This window comes from Microtus oregoni, unplaced genomic scaffold (genome assembly GCF_018167655.1).
Source record: "Microtus oregoni isolate MIOR12 unplaced genomic scaffold, Mior012 000013F_ref0000133, whole genome shotgun sequence".
In the NCBI taxonomy this organism is placed as follows: Eukaryota; Metazoa; Chordata; class Mammalia; order Rodentia; family Cricetidae; genus Microtus; species Microtus oregoni.
The window spans coordinates 40,279,858-40,301,536 of NW_024543072.1; the positions used below are offsets into that span (position 1 = coordinate 40,279,858).

The 21,679-nt window shown below is 42.4% G+C and overlaps 1 protein-coding gene across 2 annotated transcripts in view; it reads right to left on the reverse strand.

Moving 5' to 3' along the window:
• Astn1 (astrotactin 1) overlaps positions 1-21,679 on the reverse strand; it is a 324,436-nt gene that overhangs the window by 191,449 nt on the left and 111,308 nt on the right. For both annotated transcript variants that reach the window (XM_041662555.1, XM_041662554.1), the window contains exon 2: positions 11,564-11,751. In XM_041662555.1, coding sequence (XP_041518489.1) covers positions 11,564-11,751 — 188 coding nt within the window. The remainder of the gene's footprint in view (positions 1-11,563; positions 11,752-21,679) is intronic.

The following is a 21,679-nucleotide window of genomic DNA, read 5'->3' on the forward strand; positions in this document are numbered from 1 at the left end:
GGCTCACTGCTTGCTTTAGTAAATAAAGTTTTATTGCTCTTCGAGCTGAGGAGGGAGGGGGACTTGATTGGGGGAGGGGGAGGGAAATGGGAGGCAGTGGCAGGGAAGAGACAGAAATCTTTAATAAATAAATAAATTTAAAAAAAGTAATGCCGATCTATTTATCTATTCTGTATGGTAGTTTAGGAAGTACTTTGGTAAGAGTTGAGCCGATGAGATAGCTTCCATGCCCTCAGAGCTGAAAAGGCTTACCAACTGCCTTCTATAGACCCCTAGCTTAGATAATATTTGTCCCTGCAAGGGTTCTCTCTGTGGATTTATAGCTGGCTCCATTTTCTATATTCAAGTCTATTATGTGTCTAGGGAGAGCCCAAGGGTTTGGGTTTACAAGCAGATTTAAAGGCTACTCCAAGTCTATAAGAAAATCCTCAAATTGATTGATTGATAGGCTAAGGAAGAGGAAGCAGCAGAATTGTCAGGAGAGAGACAACAGTAGCAGGAGTCAAAATTTCTTAGTTTTTCCTTAATGTTAGCCATGAGTATTGCCATATCATATGTCTTCTTCTCCTGACTGGGCATGGAAGGAATAACAACCTTCGTATGTATGGATACCTGGGTAGAAAAAGAATTCCCATAATGACATCACTTGGCTTGATTAAAAATTAAGTGCACTAATGAAGTAGTTCCAGAGAAGTTGCAGATGAGATTATCAGCCTAAACCATAGGATACCTGCTAGGACACCAGCTAGGAAACGTTGTAAACAATGAAGCAGAGGCCTATCAGGGCCTGGATATCCATGAACACATGCCATAGTTTGTAATCGACCAATTCTGTTGCCTTCATGGCCCTAATTGCCTCAATCTTTTCCCTAAGCACAGATCCTCCAGGACTTCAGGAGGGAGTCGCTATGAATCCAGCTGCTTTTATGGCTCCCTGAGGTAGTGGCCTCCTGGGTAACAACTTGCACACGGAATTGTTACAGGCAGTTTGCATAGTATGCCGAGAGTTTACCTAGCTGATATTTACCAGGCACTTCCAATAGTCCTGGCACTGTAGGAAGTGCTTTATGAGAATCCCCTATGTAATCATCAAAACAGCCCCTTGAGAAGATCTATTACTATCCCTGTCCTAAAGAGAGTTTAAAGAGATAAAGCAATTTCAACAATGTCACTAGAAAATCTAGCAAGTAATAGAATTATGGTTTGAATCAGTCTCTCTTATAGTTGAAGCCCTTGGCATAAACTATGTCACTGAAATTCAGTGCTGTAGAACTTACAGGCCTAATAGGCCTCTCAAGGACTAGTGTTTTCTCATAGCCAACCTCAGTCTTGGTTTGAAGCCCGGATCTCACTGGCTGGTGCTATACTTCACCTTTTGAAGTAACTCGGAGATCATACTACATTGGCGATTTGCTCAGTGCCGTAAGTACCTTCCTAATCTTCATCAGCTGTAGAATTTCTGCTGTGCTAGCCAAAAGAAATAAAACTCCCTTACACCTTGGAAATATGGACATGCCAGGCCAGCCCTGAAGCTACCCTCTCAAGGAATCTTGCAGCAAAAATGAATTTGGATACAAGTGCCCCGAATCTTCCCTTCATTTCTCAAAGTATATGTGGTTTTTCCCTAAGTCTCAGTGTTTACCTCTGGAACACAGAGTAATTTTCACCTATTTCACAAAATTTCTTCAGAAAATTATTGCTGTTAGGCAAAAAATGCTCTTGTGAAATTCTGTGGATAGCAAACAAAGGCTAAGGAAGCAACAACTGTTATTTTGAACATTGGCTTTAAAGTTGGTTTACTTTATGAATATGTGTTTGTGTGCTTGTAAGAGTTTATGCACACCACATGTACACTTGTGCCCCAGCAAGGCAGAGAGCCTCGAATAGCCTGGAACTAAACTCACGGGTGGTTGTGAGAATCCATATGCATTCTGTGAACCAAGCAAGGGTCTTCTGCAAGAGACTTAAACGCCATAAAGGTTACAACTCCTGCTCTCAAAAGGATCTTCAGGGATGTGGGGAAACTAAATACTCGAAGGTTTATTGTCAGTTTCTGTGTCAAGTGAGCTACATTCCAGATGGTAAAAAAGGCAGCAAAATCGTTGTGAAGTTAACCCATTTTTTATTTACATTGGTGCCTGGAAAGATAGAGAAGCTGGTGGGTCTCGCTGAAGTTTAGGACATACAGCAAAACTGAGAGAAGAAACAAATGACAAAAGTTTCACCTGGCTGTCAGGTCTGCCCAGGGCCATCCTCAAATGTCAAGTATTAATAAAATGATTCAAGTTCTGCAATACCAGGACCTTGTCATATTCAATTTCTGTCTACTTTTTATCTAAAAAAGTCTGAAGCATAAAAAATATTGTTAAATGAAAGAATCAATATTGGAATGAGAGAATGAGTCAATGATTTGTTTAAATCTTTGGCAAGTCAGCAACGCTTAGAAAGAGATCTTTCTGATTCCTAAAACTTCCCCGCAAAAGTCTGATATTATATATATGGAGAAACCTGAGTCTATAGCTACACAGCTTTAACAATGTCAGAGTTGGAATTCCCCAACCAGTCTCTTCTTTCCCTGCCAAGAAGTCCAAAGCCAGCTGTGAGGCAGGGCAGTGTAAGAGCCAAGGTTAGCAGGTGGGTTTAGTGGAGCTGAACGGAATCTGAGTTTCTGAGGTCAGCTGCCTGGTATAGCCTCAGAAAGCTGTGCTCTCTCATGCCAATGGGTCCTAGCGCTCATAGACTCAATATGACAAAGTACAAAGGACCACAAAACTACACAAGCTGCTAATGAACATGTTTAAATACTAATTACAGGTTGAATACTTCCTTTAGGACAGAGCTGAATTGGGTGCTTCTGCAAGCATGGACCATAAGGCTAGTGAGATGCTTATTGGGTAAAAGTGTCTGCCTCACAAATATGAGGACCTGAGTTGGAATTTCCAGTATCCATGCAAATGTTGGGTGCATAGCACAAATGTCTCCGCTCCTAATGGGACATGGGAGATCAAGACGAAGGCATCCCAGAAGCGCATGGCCCTGCTAGCCGTATATATCTGAAGACAAACGTAAGATAGGCGAAGGAGGACAGTGAGAACCATCATGCTAAGGTTGTCTACTTACCTCCATATGCATGTTGTCTGTGTTAATCCACACACACAAATGCACACACCAGCAAAGACATGCATGTGCTCACATAGAGCCTAGACTCTGTCAACTACGCAAATTCAAATTCAGGATCAGTAAATTAATAGCTGTTGAAGTAGATAAGACACTTAGCCTGCCTATTCCTTACTCACATCTTCTGGTAAACCAGAAAGTTACAATTTGTATTGTGTAATGTTGTGATGAAAATAGGAGATAAATATTTATACATGGAAATCACTTAAAATAATACTTGGTATGTAGCAAATGGCAAATCCAGATTTGGAAGACAGTGATTGTAATGATGATAGTTAGTGATGGTGATGGTGCCTATATTATCTTTTGATGCCCCTCACAGCTCATCAAGTAAGAACTTAGTGTGCTTACCATGCCAAATAAATAAACAGTGAAAGCATTGTTATGTATGTATGTATGTATGCATATATATATATATTTATAATTTCCAAGTTGTGCCAGGATCAGGAATGTGTCACTAAGTCCACTCCTCCTTAACCACAGCAGACATAGAAGAACAGGATTGCATCTATCTACCCATTAACATGACATGAAACCTTTGAACAAAGAGGAACTATGGTAACTGGTGAGATCCACCTTCCCCCACCCTTCACCCCCAGGAGCTAGAATTAGAGCAAAGGAAAACAGAAACAGTGGAAACAAAGTTGGAAAAACTGTGTCTGAAGAGGTCACCACTGAGGTTCCTTGGCGAGTAAAGGGAACTTCAAACATGTAAAACCATCAGAATGTAGAAAACTGCAACAGAGAGTGTACCTAACACATAGAACAAAACAGTAGAAACGGATGCGAAGGAGCCAGGCTGCAACCTTCCAGCTTCCCTCTGTGGGAATCTGCCTTTGGAAAATCTATTGTTTTAAAAAGTCAGGAGAGTGTTGTCTCTCCCATCTCCATATGAAGTCCTGCAGGGAACTACACAGATAGAGCCTAAGGGAAGCTCCACTCTCTAATGCTAGAAAATCTCACCGATGCGGTCATCTTACAGATGAAATAGTGAATCCTCCAGAAAGGTCAGCAAGTCTTCCCTGAAGTGGTAAAATCAGCATTAGAAGCCTCTGCCTCCAACTCTAAATCAAGAGCAGGTGTAGTGTAGCCCAGCTCTGCCAGTACAAGGGACACAGAGAGGGACAGCGTAGGAAAGCGTAGGAACAGGAGGGATGAGCTTCTGAATCTGCAAAGGAGCTCACATACCTGAGCCCAATTCTTTTTGGCAGGAGAAGAACCATTTTATGGTGACAGGTGAGGGAAGTCTGCAAGACAAACTTCACTGAGGTCTGGGCCATACTCTTTGTGAACCCTGGTACCTCTAGGTTTTTGCATAACCGGCATCCGAACAAACAGAGCAAAGACATTTGTTTTAGAGAGTTTGTTGACTACTTTAGAAACTGCCTGCCATTTTGTTAATGGAAGGGAAAACATCTAGTGATGCCACTGACAGATGCAGGTATGACCAGGAAGTCAGCCCAGACACTTGACAGAAGCCTTGAATGGCAAGCAAATGAATCAGGATCTGACTGTTGAGTTTTTGACTTGCTATTCCAGTCCTTTCCATCCCAAAGGTATAATGCATACCTAAGCAATTCCATTTGTTTTTTGAAGATCAAAAGATTGGCCTTGCTTAAGTAGGGCCTCCTGATTTGAATGACGAAAATAATATTGGTTGACCATAAACCTGCAAAATGACTTTGATTAATGAATTTGCTAATAAATTTTTACAGTAAATTTGCTAAAGGCAAAAGGTACAGAAAAAAGCATTCAGCCCTGTCTCTCATGCCCATTTATGGGACGTCTTTCTGTATATGTTTTGCTTTTATTCGTTAATGAATAAAGCTGTTTCAGCCAGTAGCTTGGCAGAACAGGGCAAAGTGGGAGTTCCAAGCAGGTAGAGGAGGAGAGAGTAGGCAGAGTCAATGAGAAGCCATGTAGCCATCCACAGGAGACAGATGTACTAGAACCTTTCCAGTAAGCCTCAGAAACATGGCAATACACAGATTAATAGAAATGGGTTAATTTAAGATATAAGAGTTAGCCAGCAATGTGCTTAAGCTATTGGTCAAACAGTATTGAAAATAATTTAGTTTCTGTGTGATTATTTCAGGGGTCTGAGAAGCTGGGAATGAACAAGCAGCCTCTGCCAACTCCTGCGGATCCTGACGGCAATGATTTCCACATTTGAGACCATTCTCCTATATCCCAGGTGTTTGCGTCCTAGAAATGAAAGAAACCAATCTTCAAACAAAATGATGTATGATGGTTGAATAACTGTATGGCCTTGAGAAGAACAGTAAGAGCTAGGAAGGAGACTCTCAACACAATGCCATTGTGTGCCCTGTAAAGAGACCCAAAGGTTGCTTCTCCAGAATGAACCTCTCTTAAATGTCCTTCTCTATTTAAAAGACTCCAGAACTTTCTAGTAGTACCAGCAGGGTTCTTTTTTGTACCCCAGATTTGATATTTATGATATTTTTCTCAAAAGAGAACTCTGCTCCTTAAGTTAAGTGACACTCCCAGGATCAGGAATCTTAAGGGTTGTAGCCTCTGAGAATTCTGACAGGCAGCATCTACAGGAACCTGAGGATGGTTGGCTTCACACACCTAGGGACAGTGGTCCTGGACAGCGCTTACCCCTGACTGACTGGCTTGTCCATAGAATATTCAGAAGACACATAGAAACCCAAAGACATTTTACCACACACACAAAATTTTAAATTGTGCGCAAGAAAGCTAACATTCAAAAGACATTCTTTAGTAGTAGGAGTAAACCCAATAAAAACTACACAGACAATAGACAGATAGACAGACAAAACTGAAGGCTGGTTGCTGTGAAAAATTTAACCAATCTATGTGCATTTAGGAAATTTATTAACATTGCTATCTTTAATTACAACCATGAAATACAGAGACAATACATTTACATTCTATTATGCACCATTAGATTCTTTTTACATACTCGAAAAAGAAAAATGGGCATCATACGGCAAATCAGTAGAAGAACCATGCAGAAATCTAAATTTGCACAGTTTCTGACTATCTGATGTAAATCGTGTCAAAATCTAGTCTTCTGTGGAATAAACAATTTGCCTTGTTGCTGAAGGGTTTTTTTTTTCCACTTTTGGTTTAAAATTCTCACTCAGTTTTGATTCATCGATTCTGCTACCACTTGTTCAGAGTTTGCAAACGTGGATGCTTCTGTGCTGTCGTGGTTCTAAGTGTCAATTATGCTGTAAATTTTGGAATAAATCTCTTCAGCCAGTTTGAATCATGCAGGAGGTTAAACTATATCCTTTGGCCCTCAAAGCAATAATGTAAGATTTCAGAAGAGAAATCCAATTATTGAACGCAAGGAAGAAATGGTGACTCTTTTGAAAAACTAATTCAAAAATTTTAGGATGTGATTGAAAGAAAAATGCAACTTTTTCAAAGTTTTAAATTGCCAAGCTCCCGGCTGGAGTATTGGTTTTGCTCAAGCCCTATGATTTGGCCGATGACAGATTCATATATGGCACGGTAGGAGAGACAACTTGCACGTTCTCGTTCATGTCATCTCGGAAGGATACGAAAAGACACCTTTATTAGACATTCTATCATTCCTTACATGTTGTGTTTGAAATAAAATGTAGTGAAAGCAAAATATGACCGTAAGCACTAGCCTCTGCATGAAGGCAGCACACCTGAGGAAGGAGTGGCTACAGATGAAAAATGTAAACTTGAGGTTTTCGCAAACCCCTCATTCCCTCCATACATTCTGGGAATATTTAGGACTACCTGCCAAACTTTTAAATATAAAACTTCTTTGTGGGAGATAAAAAGTGGGGCATATTCATATTTTGATAATAGCATTAGTTTTCTCCCAAATGATTCTATTTTGAACCAGTCTGAAAAGTGCATCATTAATGGTCATTAGAGTTCATAAAAAATAACTCTGGTATTGTTATTGTCTAAGAGATCTGGGGTGATATCATGCATGTGCAGATCACTGTCCAAAACTATGACTGGCCAAAAGGTTTTAGTATCTTCTGACATTTATCAGGCCACTACTTCAGACGCCTCCCATAGCTGCCGACGTTACTGCTAAAGGATATGGTATAAAGTGAATAAAATACAATCTACCCATCCCAGGTCTCTTCAGAAGAGGCCATCAGAGATTCTCAGAATGACATCTTCAAACAGGATACCCTCAGGCTTGATTCCTGAGCTGAGGGCAGATCCTCAACTTCAGGCTTTGAAATTTTTTCTGGAGAAGCATCCTGAGGATGGCAAGGTAGCGTGTGTGTATGTGTGGGTGTGTGGGTGTGTGGGTGTGTGGGTGCGTGGTGTGTGGTGTGTGTGTGTGATGTGTGGTGAGGGGGTGTGTAGCGTGTGGGAGTGTGGGGGTGTGGTATATGGGTGTGTGGTGTGGGGGTGTTTGGTGTGGGGGTGTGTTTTATGTGGGTGCGTGGTGTGTGGGTGTGTGGTGTGTGAAATGGGAAGGGAGCAGAACAGGGAGGACTGGCGTGCTGTGGGCTCCACTGAGGAGCCATTTCCCCACACTGATGGACGGGAAGGCAGCTATCTTCAGTGCACTCTGAAATCCCACTCCCAGGCTGAAGTCAAAGACTTTTTGAGTATTTATAAGGATGAGATCTGACCACACCAAAAAGGCTAAGCTAGAGGAAACACCACACTTGCCAGCTTCATCCTTCCCGTGTACCCTTTGCACCTCCACCTCCTCCAGCCTGCCTAAAAAGGAGATATAGTAAACGAAAAGGAAGCTGAAAGAAATACTCATTTTATTTGGAAAATTATGGGAAAATGATGACCACATTGGATAAGTAGAAACTTATTATCAAAAAGATCTGAAAGCTAGCTCTGGGGCTGATGTTTCCTCTTCATTCCAATGTCAACTGCCCTCTAATTCCCACTCAGGGCTCTGAGCAGAGCCATTAACCGTGGAGTGCAGCTCACAAAGATTTCTACAGCACGATGTATTACCTGAAGCCCTGCGGCACTCTTGATCAGCATCTTTCTCTAAAGCCACTGATGAACATGCATGCATACACGTGTTGCATTCTGGAGCACTGGTTAGAACACTACATTCTAAGGATAGATGGTAGGGTCCTGGCCGCACTGACTGTGTGGCCACAGCCTCTAGAGTAAGCTGCAGGCTCCCTTGGGCCAGTTCTTTATCCTGTATCCTTTCCCCTGCCAAACACCCTTTCTCACATAGCCTTGTCTTAATCTCTGGTAGTCAGGGGCTGATGTTCTGACATAACCACACCAAACGTTCATCCTTGGAATTTTGTATGGTTTTCTTTACTTGGCATTTTTAAAAACTTTGGTATGACAAAGACAAGCCCTTTGTAACTGACTTGAATCAAACAGAAACAGAACTAAAGTTACTTATCAGCACAGGTCAGGGGTAGCTGGGTTGATGGAAGAAAATGGTATTATCAACCTGAAGGTGATGTAGTCCCTGACTAACATGGTATGCCTGCTTGATCTCACCACTCTCTGGAAGCCATAACCACACTGAAGAAGATGATCTTCCCTGATATAGCATAGAACTTTTGATTAAGGGTCCATAACTCCTCTCCCCCATGAGTCGACTGATTAATTTCAATTGTGAGGTAGAGTAGCTTCCTTTCTCCCACTTCATTTATAGCCTTACATGGACATTGGAGCTTCTCATTTCCTGTAGTTTAAACAACACGCCTGGGTCCACGAAGGTAACCTATCCTGCCAGTTATCTATGAGGACACTGACTAAAGAAGAAATGAAAGGTTTATATTCTGAGAAATTTTAAACCAGTATTTTAAAAAATAAGACTCACTTTATTGTAAAGAACTTGTAATGGGCAGAATGCAGGGAGATGAGTTATAAAAAGGGGATATGAAACTATTTGCTTTTCTTGTTTTTACTTTACCACGGATTTCTTCTTTATTTTCTGGGTAGATATGGGCATAAAATGGAATTGATTATGAAAGCATAAAATCCAAAGTGAAGCTTCATGGCTCTTTTAACTATACAAAAGTTCAGTCAGATGTATATACATTGGGTCTGTCTGTGCAAGTACCTACTTGAATGACTAGGTTAATATAGATAGGCCAGGTTTTTTTATGGGGAAAGTTTTCATCCTAAATTTTGGATTATGAAGATTTTCAAGCTATATAAAATGTACCGATTTTTTCATGGTTGCCATCAGTAACAAAACATGCAAAACTTACCCTGTTCTCTGCACTAGGTCAGGCTAACGTGGTGCTGGGTAGAACTAAATAATATGTAATGAGACCAGAGCAAGAGAACAATTAAAATTAAACCAAGACTTAGGCCAGGCCAATATGAGCATCTTAGCATTGAGGTAGCAGGATCCTAAGCACATAGCCCATGTGTAATCGGTCAAGTGTCAACCAACTCTCAGAACCTCTTATAAACAGATAGTGCATTGGCTCACCAATACATTCATGTCAAATAAAATGCACATTTTCTGTCTCCACTGAAAACGTAACATTTGCTGGGCGATGGTGGCACACGCCCTTAATCCCAGCACTCGGGAGGCAGAGGCAGGCAGATCTCTGTGAGTTCGAGACCAGCCTGGTCTACAGAGTGAGTTCCAGGACAGGTTCCAAAGCCACAGAAAAACCCTGTCTCGAAAAACCAAAAAAAAAAAAAAAGTAACATTTGCTACACAAATATTGATGATGCACTAGCCATGTGAAAAACATTCTTCTATTGCTAAGTATTCACCAGTAAGTGAAATATTACCCCAAACCCCTCACCCGTCACAACCTGTCATTATAGCATTTATTTTTATTGTTGTTCCTAAATTCAGGTTCCTAGTACTTTGAGAAGAATTTTACCATGTTCTTGAGACTTTACATTTCCATGTAGATGTGATGATGGTGATGAAGTTTTGGAACTGGGATATAAAGCATGTATTGGCATACCCTTTACTATGGATAAGAGAAACCAGGGTGCTGATTTCTTGTGGTTGGGAGAAAAGACAGAAGATTTGGTAGTAACAAACAGTTGAGAGAGTCAATCATCCAACAAACCTTCATGGGGTAAGTATTTTAATTTATTCCAGAATATTAACTGAATAATTCTTTTCTAAGACTTTCTGATAATACCTAAGGTTTGAAAAAGCTTCTCCATCACTGGACAGTGGTGACGGACACCTTTAATCCCCACACTTGGGAGGCAGAGCAGAAGCAGGAGGGTCTCATTGAGTTTGAGGCCAGTCGGGTCTACAAATCAAGTTCCAGGACAGCCAAGACTGTTACACAAGAAACCAAAATGCTCCTCCATATATGGGTATGTTTCGAGGCTTAGGATTAGGAAGGACAGTTGGAAAATGATGCTGTAGAAATGGATGCAACTGTGATCTACAGAACTGGACTGAGCTCCTGGAGTTCAGCTAAAGAGAGAGAGGAGGGATCATATGAGTAAGGCATGGTCAAGATTATGATGGGGAAAACCACAGAGAAGTTTACTCAAGCTAATGGGAGCTCACCAACTCTGGACTAATAGATGGAGAACCTGCATGGGACAAAATTAGGTCATCTGAATGTGGGTGACAGTTATGCACCCTGATCTGTTGGGAGGGAAATGGGACCAGGTACATGACCTATTTTTTTTTTTTTGGAGCCCATTCCCTATAGTGGGATACCTTACTCAGCCTTGATACCGGGGGTCTGGGGCCTGGTCCTGCCTCAATTTGGTATGCCAGACTTCATTGACTCTCCAAGGGAGGCTTTACCCCCTCTGCAGAGTGGATGTGAACTGGGATGGGGGGAGGTAGGGGTGCAAAAAGGGAGGTGAGGGGAAACTGGGGTTGGTATATAAAGTGAAAAGAATTTTAAATAGATAAAGAAAAAAGAAATAACTACAACTTTTATGGCCCACGTGGATGCATTCCCCACAAATGAGAAGTTTACACATCAGCATGTTCAATGACCTTTATGGATTTGTATTTCAAACAGCTACATCTATTGTGTTGGTTTAAATGTCCCCTTCCCCTGAACAACTCTTAGGTTGGAAGCATGGTCTCTAGAATGTCAATAATGGTGGGTGGTGAAGCCTCTGGGAAGTCCCCTATTGATCAGCAGAATGCCCTAGGAGGGAACTATAGCGCGTCTCTGGCTTTCAACATGTTTAGAACATGACCACGTCCACACTTGGCCCCATCATAGCTATCTGTCATGATATGATAGAGCAGAGAAGGTCCTCGCCAGAGAAGAACTGACTCAGAGACCTGACACAGAGAACTGCAGGCTTCTTTGTAAGTCGTCACCTAAGATATTATGTTATCACAGCAAGAAACCTACGAATATGGTGCTGACACCAAGACTCTTAATATCAAGGTAAACACAAGCTATGTGTGACTGGAAGGCTGGGGTTAGCCTGCTCTTACCATGACTGAGATGTGTAGGATCCTTAGTTCCTCTTCTGCTGACTCATGTTGGGGTTCTTCTGTTGGGTCTTGTCCAGAGAGACTTGGAGCACCATCTTGGTGATGGATGTGAAAAAGCAAAGTACCATTCTCCAGCCATTGCTGCCTCCAGCGCACCAGAGGGATGTCCTCCGTATTCCCTGAGATCTCTAGAGGGGGGAAAAAAACACCAAAATTACAGGGTGAGATTTTGTACTAGACCAAGATTCCATAGTACTGGTTTCTGGTACCAACAAACCAATTCTGTCTGCAGACAACAAAGGGTTCTGACCGCAGGTAGACTTATTGCTGCTTATAAAACTCAAGGAGGACAAGAGATCTAGAGAAGAGGAGAATTATCCCCCACAGGTCTTTCTATGATAAATCTAGTGAGCCAGACTCTCACCCAGTGAGATAAATACTGACGTGAAAATTCAAATTCTCCCCCTCGTTCTGTGATCAATAGCATCCTTTACATTGCACAGTTTGAACACCTGATAATCCCCGGGGGTAAATACAAGGTTGTTTGCCTCTTATAAATCTGGACGTGTGAGCTCTGCAGCAATTATTCCTAGATGCCCATGAATCTACCAAGGAGGGAGTCGGTAATTATTGTGCAGAGAACTGGCATTTATGGAGCAGTCCTGGGAGGTTACGGAAGAGCCACTGGGGCTGATGGCATGTTTTTGAAGCCATACGCATAGGCTGCATAGTCCATGGGAGATGTCTGATAACTTGTCATGACAGAAAAAGGAGTGTTTTTACTCTTTTTTGTTTGTCTCTTCAGTTTTGCAAAGCAGATGTGATGGGTGAAGAAAGTGGTGTGAAGTGGGCCCTGATCACAGGTATAAACACCCATTCACTTCTCAGGGATTTGGATGAAAGCTAGGCTATCATCAATAGAAAAATACCTAAAAACTCTGTTGCCTTCTGCACTCTAGTACAAGCTATGGTGATGTAGGAAGTCCTTCTGTTTATGTGCTGCTTTTATGGTTTAATAAATAAAGAAATGGCTTTAGCCTATAACAAAGCAGAACTTGGCCAGGTGGGGAAAACTAAACTGAATGCTGGGAGAAAGAAGGTGGGGTCAGTGAGAAGCCATATAGCCCCGTAAGAGACAGTAGAGGCAGGTAAGCCACAGCCTTGTCGTGATACACAGATTAATGGAGATGGGTTAATTTAAAATATGAGTTAGCCAGAAATATGCTTAAGCTATTGGCCAAACAGTATGGCAAATAATATAATGTGTGGTTATTTTGGGGCTGAGCAGCTGGGAACAAAAAAGTGGCCTCCTAAAACACTATGGTGCTGCTGCAGGAACACCCTGGGTACATACCCTCTTTTCTCTTAGTCCTAAGCGATATCACATCGGGCATCTTATAATAGAGAAAATGGATTAATCTACCTTCTCCAGGACTTTGCTTAACCTTCAGACCATGTTTCCCTTAACAACTACTACAACCCCAAAGGGGGACCAGTGTTCTGCTATACACGCTTTAACAAATCACCACTTTATAAAATTTCATTTTTAAAAGGCATACTTCTTCTCTCAAAATTTATTAGTTTTAGCCAAAAAATTATGACATAGATAGAAAAAAGATTTAATAGACACATTTAAAATATTTTCTCATCAAGTATCACAACCACAAAGCGGAAAGCAACTTTAAATATGTATAGAATTTATAATTATCCTTCACTATTTATGGAAGAGCTGGTATTATTTATTGATTTAATAGTCACAGACTAGACATGCACTATGCACCATGCCCTGTGCTAGGCACTCAGGTTCTAATTGAAATGATGACCTTCACAATGTTTTAAAGCAGTCCACCATGAGTGAAAATGCATAATGAATCCTTGTGGGACTGTGAGTGGAGGAACTGACCTCAGAAAAACATGCAAGAAGGTAAAGAAATGGTCTTCTCTGAGGAAATAGATGCCTCATGGTTAATCGGAAAGGGAAAAGGATGATCAGGCAACCAAAGGAGGATAAGAGGAAGGAACAGATATCTTCTTTGGTCTTCTCTGCAGGTCACTGAGGTTCTGTATGGGACACAAGTCATTGGCCTACCCCTGAAAGGCACTGGTATGATGGCCTCCCTCATTCAACAGCACGCTCCCCAGGGAGAAGAGTAAATTGAGACTGTGAGGGAGAGCTGCCGACAAAGAATCCCCCTTCATGCTTGGCCCTTCTTTTCTGTTGCCTAAAAGGCTCTGTCATCTGTCAGGCTGGTATATCATCTGAGATCTTGCATATGATTGGCCTAGAATCCAGAGAGCTTCAGAAGGCAAAGAGATGGAGAAGAAAAGATTTGCGTTTCAGACCTGGGTTTCAGAAGGCATTTTTGTATTTGTTTGTTTCCGGGAGTGGTGATACTGGCTTCCCACATCCACCCTTCCTCTAAAGAGTCTTCTACATTCAGAATTGAGGAAACACCCTTGGATGCATCTCTGAAGGTAAGCATTTAAGGCAGCAAGAGTCCAACAAATTGAGTGCAGGTCCAATAATCAACGATTCTTGCAGGCACATGGCTGTATATCCTGCAGGCACCGTTCATGCTTTTTCATCCATCAATGTACTAGAAGACTCCTTACAAATGCACCCTTCCCTACAAACATATCCTCCCCAAGCCCCTGTTTGACCACTGCACAGGGAACCAAAGTCTGTATTTATCTCAGCAGAGATAAAAATCATCAGTATTCCAGAACCCACCAGTGCATTTATGGTGTAATCAAGCCCAGCTTCTTTTCAAGAACCATTTCCACCTAGTCTAAGATTTATCCCAGACATGTCTGGATGCCACTCAGCCCCTTCTATAACTATTCAAAAGGATGCAGCACCTGTCCCTTTAAATCACTTCACAAACTAGATTTTGTTTCCCAGCAGATCTTCATCAAGTAGGTCAGACTTATTACCTCTGCTTTAACCAAGCTAGCAAAGATAAGGAAGTACCTGAACCAAAGACACCCAACCTGACAGAGGACAGGGACAAAGAAACCATTAGATGCCCTCTACTCCTTTCACAAAGCAGAAAACATGACCTCAGAATATGTAGACACACATACACACCCACACACACATACAGAGAGAGAGAGAGAGAGAGAGAGAGAGAGAGAACACCCTAAAGTACAAAGGCCATGTGGTGTTTTATGACCTTAACAGCTATAATAATCTAATCTTTTGTTCCAGATCTTAGTATTGCGTGACTTATTTTTTTTTTTTTTTTTTTTTTTTTTTGGTTTTTCGAGACAGGGTTTCTCTGTAGCTTTGGAGCCTGTCCTGGAACTCCCTTGGTAGACCAGGCTGGCCTCAAACTCACAGAGATCCGCCTGCCTCTGCCTCCCAAGTGCTGGGATTACAGGCGTGCGCCACCACCGCCCGGCTGCGTGACTTATTTTTAAACTGAAATACAATATAAATGCCATAAAGTCACCTTTTAATTTAGTGAGATTTTGTGTATTCATCATGTTGTATAACCCTCACCCACTGTCTAATTCTAGAACATCTTCATCAGCTCACTAAAAAACCTATGAACAGCTACTATATTTCAATGAAGAGGCAGGTGTTGCTTTTCACGACACTAGGCATGGGGGTACCAAAGAAAGAAGAGGAGCAGCACGGACTCTGACAAAGTGCTCCATGGGGGCAGCGAGGCTAGCACAGTCTGGCAGTGGCTTCCAGGCTAACCCTCTAAACCCTTCTGTGGGTTAAGCATTCCCATCCCTGGGAATGGTGATATCATGATTCTGCACAGACTTGGCTCACTGTGGAGGGCAAGAGGGGGAAGGAAAGAGGGCACCATGTCTGTCATGAGCATTCATCAATTCTTAGTTTCAAGATAATTACGAGATGATAGTTTCTTACTTGGCATTTTCCCCTCTCCTCATAGGATCTGACATGAAAGAGCTCAAATGCTAAACTAGCAACGTATTTATATTTACGCTATATCTGGCTCGATCAGCTGATGAAAGACCAAGTAGGACATAGTAAACGCTCTGCCAACTTCTTCACCATCAGGCTTGAAATCTGAGCTTGGAACATTACACGCTGGTGTGAATGCCCCTCCCCCAAGAAGAACTATAATCCAAGCCAGTCCTGAGACTCCAAGGGTATTACTCGGGAGGTGATAAAATGGTTACTCCAATCCAAAGCCTCAGAAGATTGCCACTGAGGCTCACTCAGGACCTTTGTGGCAATTTACTGAATGAAACAAATGCCAATAGGACCCTTTATGGTTATTTCCAGATGTCACAGGTCCCGTAGTTGTCACAGCACTGACCCTTTCAATACACAGTAGGGCTGAGGTCTCCAGAAAGGGAAGGCTATCTCATCTCTCTCCATGTTTATCCTTGCTCCTACAAACCTCATGTCTTCATTATCTCCCCAAATCCTGCAATACGAAGAAAGCAGAGCGCCACTCCTTCTTGTGTACAACAAATATTCCAAGAGCACATTATGTTTGTCATGGTTGGAAATCAAACCATGTATTCCTACTCTCCAAGAGCAAGAAATTTCAGATGTGGCCAGGGCTAAGTGACACCAATGCTGCATGTCAGGTGAGACTTGGCTGGGCAAACACTGATGGGAAGCAAGAAAACGGTGGAAGATACTGGGGACACACTTGTAGCTGAAGGCCACAATATGTGCAAGGGAACAGAAGGATGATGCACGTGGTCAGAATCACAGGAGGTCTAGTTAAGCTGCAGGGGTGTGGGATATGGAGGAGAACCTCAGAGGACCTACTCTCAGAATCCAGATTAATGGCACTTGTAAGAGTCTTGAATGCCATCCTAAGGAGTTCACAGCGAGGTAAAAGTCATTCCCAATTCTATTAGGCAGAAACATGAACCAAATTAATGATCAACAAGACTCGGAATGAGAATGGCATTCTTCAGTGACTAGATAAAGAAGTGGGACTCAGGAGGACTGGCCATGATCTGAGGAACTTTGAGCAAGCTTCCTAACTCTGAGCTTCCTCATCTCTGGGAAGATGCAACCATGTAGATGACCTTCAAGAGTCCTTGATAACTTTGATGATCACATGGGCACCATCATGTCAAGTTTAATGTTATCATTAATGTCAAACCTCTTCTCAGATCTGAACCACATGGGTTGAAAAGATGTGTGTATAGACTTAAAGATATACACACAACATCACATTGTACCCCAGTCTGTTGAGGAAGACCCTCATCACATGGCTGCAAACATCTGGTGCCACAAGAGACCACTGGCGCTGCATGTCCCCAGAGAACTGTATTGGTGGGGCGTTGGGCAGGGAAAGTTCTAGGAGAGAAAATTTGGGTTGGAAAAGGCAGAGTGAGATGATATCACTTTTAATGAGCCTTAGTCATTGCTCTAATGATAGCTTGTGGGCTGAGAGTTTGTCGTCTCTTTGTGGGGTTACGTCAGGACACTCAAAACTTTGTTGCAGAAATTGTTCCCCCTGGTGTTACAACATGCCCTCACTCTCTACATGCCTTCTCCCTTCTTCGTGCATGTCTTCATGCTGAGAGGACCTGATCTGAGTTGTCAAGAAACATCAAGTCAGTATCAGAATCTTCTCCTAAGCACCAGATCCGCCATGCCCCCCTTCAATGAACTAGACAATTCCAATTGGAGTATAAATTTAATTGGGAAAATTCTTAAGGAGCATTTAATTCGGCGAATTGCTTAGAGTATGTTAGAACAGTCTGGGCGTCTTGGGACCCCTTTTCACTGCTAGCAAGCCTGAGTTTCCAGCTGAGTTCTGCTGAGTAGTAATGAGGTGGTGTGGTTGCTGAGGTCAAGGCAGGAGGTGGCATTTACTTGTCCATGCTTGGTCTCATGCGGAGGGCACCTGCTGAACTGATCCTGTCTGTCATCTTTCAAGGTTCATGTTGACACCCCTGGCAGCCATTCCTCCTGTTGAAGGGCCTTGTTTAGAATTTCAAACTTAGTTTCGTCTTCACACAACCTTTTCTTGAAAGCAAATCTAAAATGCTTTCTGAGGGACTCCCCCAAGAATAGATGAGCTCCATTGAAGGAACAGTAGCAGGCACCACTAAGAAGGTCCTTGCTGTCAGGGGATGGGGGCATCTTCAATTTACTTAGATTTATTGGTTATTTTGTATGACATTACAAATGCCTTTATCTTATTTGTGAAATAATTTCACGTAAAAGAGAACATCTCCGAAAATAAAACTGACCTCCACCTCCACTATATGCTATCCCAGGGGCCATTGTGAGTTTCCTTGTGTGACAAAAACTAATTTCGGGGGAAAGGTGATGCAGTAGGTCACAGCAGCTGCTGCTAAGCATCAACACCATAGCACCACTGTAAAAAGTCAAGTGTGGGCACAGGCCTGTATCCCAGCACTAGGGGAGTACAGGAACAGTCAGATCACAAAGGCTTGCTCACCATCAAAAACAAAAATCCCACTGATCTTCAGGTCAGAAGACTGTCTCAGAGGAATAGGCAGAGTTTGATAGAAGAGAAAATCTGATACCTAACCTCCAGAGATGTGCACACACAAACAAAAATATTGAGGTCACATCATTAATAGTGTTAACCAACCAGCTACATTGAAATGTAACAGTTGTGTACTGTCTTTTTGATAGTGACTATTAAAAATATTAGAAAAGCTGGGCCTAGGACAGAACTAGTCTATTTCATTTTAATTTCCTTTCATTCTTTTTTTAAAACTTTCCCTTTCCATTCCCTACTTTTGGTGCTTGAAAGATATTGATGGTAGGTCCAGTTTTCCACATGGTTTCATTATGCTCTTCTGACTCAAACTATTAACCGTGGTATTAACTTTCAACACCTTTGTAAAGAATTAGCCTGCTTAAGTCAGGGGTTAATAACAGTCAGGGATCACTAATTATCTTGCAAATCTCCACCCTGGTATCAAATGTGATACCAGGCTTTAATGTCTCTGGAACAGCAGCCTCTAAAGACCTCAACTTGTTTCATAAACATAATGACAGCAGCACATTAGTGTCTTGGCCATCTGTGAAGGAAGATGAGGGGCAGACAGAGGAGATGTAAGCAGAGAGAAAGGACAAAGTGAAGAGACGCGAGGCGATGAGACCAGCCTTGGGCTGAGGTACTGCGCACCTCTCTCTCACCACAGGAACCAGCTGTTCTGATGTGGAATGATCCCACATCCGAGAGCGAGAACCATATAAGACCGCTCACTCCGCTGGGCCTGAATTCAGTCCAGATGCCAGGAGCGCTGATGCTTTGCATGGAGTGTGTGCCTGCTAATGCTTAGCTAAGAGGACAAAATGTGAGATCCCAGAGCCAGAGAATTCTTTTGTGAAGATGTCCATAGACCAATTAGGAATGCAGCTCCTATTGTTTCTGCATTCAATGCACTGGCACCACAGAGATGTTTTCTATTATCCTGTTCTCGATTCTCTCCCTCTAAATAAACTTCATCGATGGCTATAGCACTATCTGAAGCAAAGCTTCAGATAAAGACAGCTTAAAGCGTCAAACAGCTACCAACAGAAGCACAGGAATTTCTCTTCTCAGGTAACCAGAACCCTCTTGATTTACTGAGATTTGGAGTCGCGAATTTACCCATGACTAGATGCAGCTCATTGAATGTCTGTGTTTTCAGCTTAGTGGCATTCACCACGCTAGATGTAAACAAGGTCTCAGTAGATCATTGGCCCGGGGATGAGACATGGGATCACAAGGCACACAGACCACTGGACAAGGGTATGAATTCTATGGATCTGATATGCCTTGTCCTCTGGTGATGGGAAGGAAGTCTCCAAGATCTCTCTAGTTCTGACCTCTCGTTGATGCCACAAAAATCAAACACAACACTTGGTGATAGTCAGACCCAAGTCACGTGCAGGCTAGCTACATTTCTGCAAGATAACTGGATAATAATCTCAAGAGATTTTCAAATTAGACTTTCTTCGTGGCCTTTGGCTTATTTGTGTGTCAATCAAGTCTGTCTTTCTAAAGAGTTAGCGTTGACTGAAGTGTCTAATTTCAGTCTAGCATCCCTCATGGGGACTCTTCCACATTCCAAATGGCGTTTAGCCAGGTACTAACCTTCAGTATATTATGTATATGAGGAGAGGCTAGATAAAACATCACCTGACCTGCCTTAACACCCCTACCTGATATTCTCTGAAAATGCTATACTCTAAAACTCTGAAATGCTAACTTCCTTTAAAGCTCCCCCCCCCCATTTCTTTTCCAGGAATGGGCAAAGGAAGAATAAAATGAATCAATGCAGGAAGTAAGGATGGAAAAAGGAAGAAAATAGGGGGCCTGGGTAGTCCACAGAATGCCAACTCGGAGGGTAGTTGTGGGTGGTAGCTGTGGGAAGCAGAGGGTGGCTTTTTAAATCAGCTTCCACGGAAAGCACTGAAGCTTTCTATGGATGCTACAGGAAGTAGGTCACTCTATGCTACTCGGTGCTGGCATGAATAGCAATCGAGCAACCTCAAGCACACTCTGTTTACCTAGCCATGGAGACGAAAACATTCCTGTGGGGGAAAAGATGCAGCCAAAAGGTTCTGACACAACCAGAGAGATGAGAAGCATTCAAATGGCTTGTGATTTCATCCAAAATGGTTTACTTGTTCCTACCACAGCGTTTCTCTGGATCTTTTCAAACCTCGGTAAAGAGTTTATCCACATGATACTCATTAAAATCTCATTTGAAAGGGGGGAAAAGAAAGCCCAAAGCTCTTTGAAAAGGACTGGGTTATCTGAGCTGCAGACGTACTGGTAAAAGGGATTTAAAAAAAAAAACATCAAGTTCTATTCTCCACTGCCACATGGCTGACCTTTGTAAATTGGGATAACGACATGCATTTAACAAAATCTGACATCAAGTAAGATGTGTAATAATATTTAAACTCCATGATGTTAAAATATGTATTTATAGATCGTTTCATACATTGTGAGAAGAATAAGTCATTTGAAGCCTGAGGTTTCTCCCCTGGAATTCTAATTTGAGCTTTATGGGTCTTGGGAGTGGGGGGTTGCTCCTCTGCTGTGTGGCACTGGGAGCAATATGGACACTTGGGTTTTGGAAACCCAGAACACTTGTTGCAAGGTAATTATAAGGAAACTTCCCACTAGACTCACCAAGAGCCTGTGTACCCAAATCCCTCCCTCTGATGCTCCTGATCATTTGCTAACAAAGGCTTCAGTATCTGCTGTAATTCTCATATCACAGATTGTTTCAAGGTCTCTGTGGCTTCAGAAGCTCCATCCAGCAACTGATGGAAACAGATGCAGACCCAGAGCCAAACATCAGATGGAGCTCAGGGGATCTGTCAGAGAAGAAGGGGAGGAAGGACTAAAGAGCCAGAGGGATCAAGGACACCACAATAAAACTCACAGAATCAACTAACCTGGGCTCACAGGGGCGCACAGAGACTGAACCAACAGCCAAGGAGCCTGCATGGGACTGACCTAGGCCCTCTGCATATAAGTTACAGTGTGTAGCCTGGTCCTCTTGTGGGACTCCTAACAGGGGAAACAGGGACTGTCTCTGACTCTTTTATAGGCTTTTGAGATCCTATTACTCATACTGGGTTGCCTTGCCCAGCCTTAATAACCGGGGAAATACTTGTCTTACTGAAACTTGATATGCCATGTTTTGTTGGTATTCATGGGAGGCCTGCCCTTTCCTGAACAAAAATGGAGGGGAAATGGATTAAAGGGTAGAGAAAGAAGGAGGTGGGGGGAGTCCTGGAGAAAAGGAGGAAGGGAAACGGCAGCTGGGATAATAAATAAATGAAAAAAAAAAGCCTCTCTTAAAAAATGTGGCTGAAAAAGGGGAGTTGATGATGAAAAAATATCATCTCTAAGTAGAGTATGGAAAGGTGTCTTGCTTGTGCTAAGTTATCTTGATTCATTTCCCTTTCTAATTAGTTCTCATTCAATTATATTTCTGTTCTGACTGTCCATGACTCAACTCCACAAGTGATGAAATCCCTATTGGGTGTTGGCTGTGCTGAACAGCTCTCTCTGCATTCATGTGTGCCTTAATCCTCGATGACCCTTCCATGTGAGATTTTATCTCCCTACTTTACAGGTAAAGAACTTGAGTTCCAGAGAAGTTAGCCCACTTGACCAGATG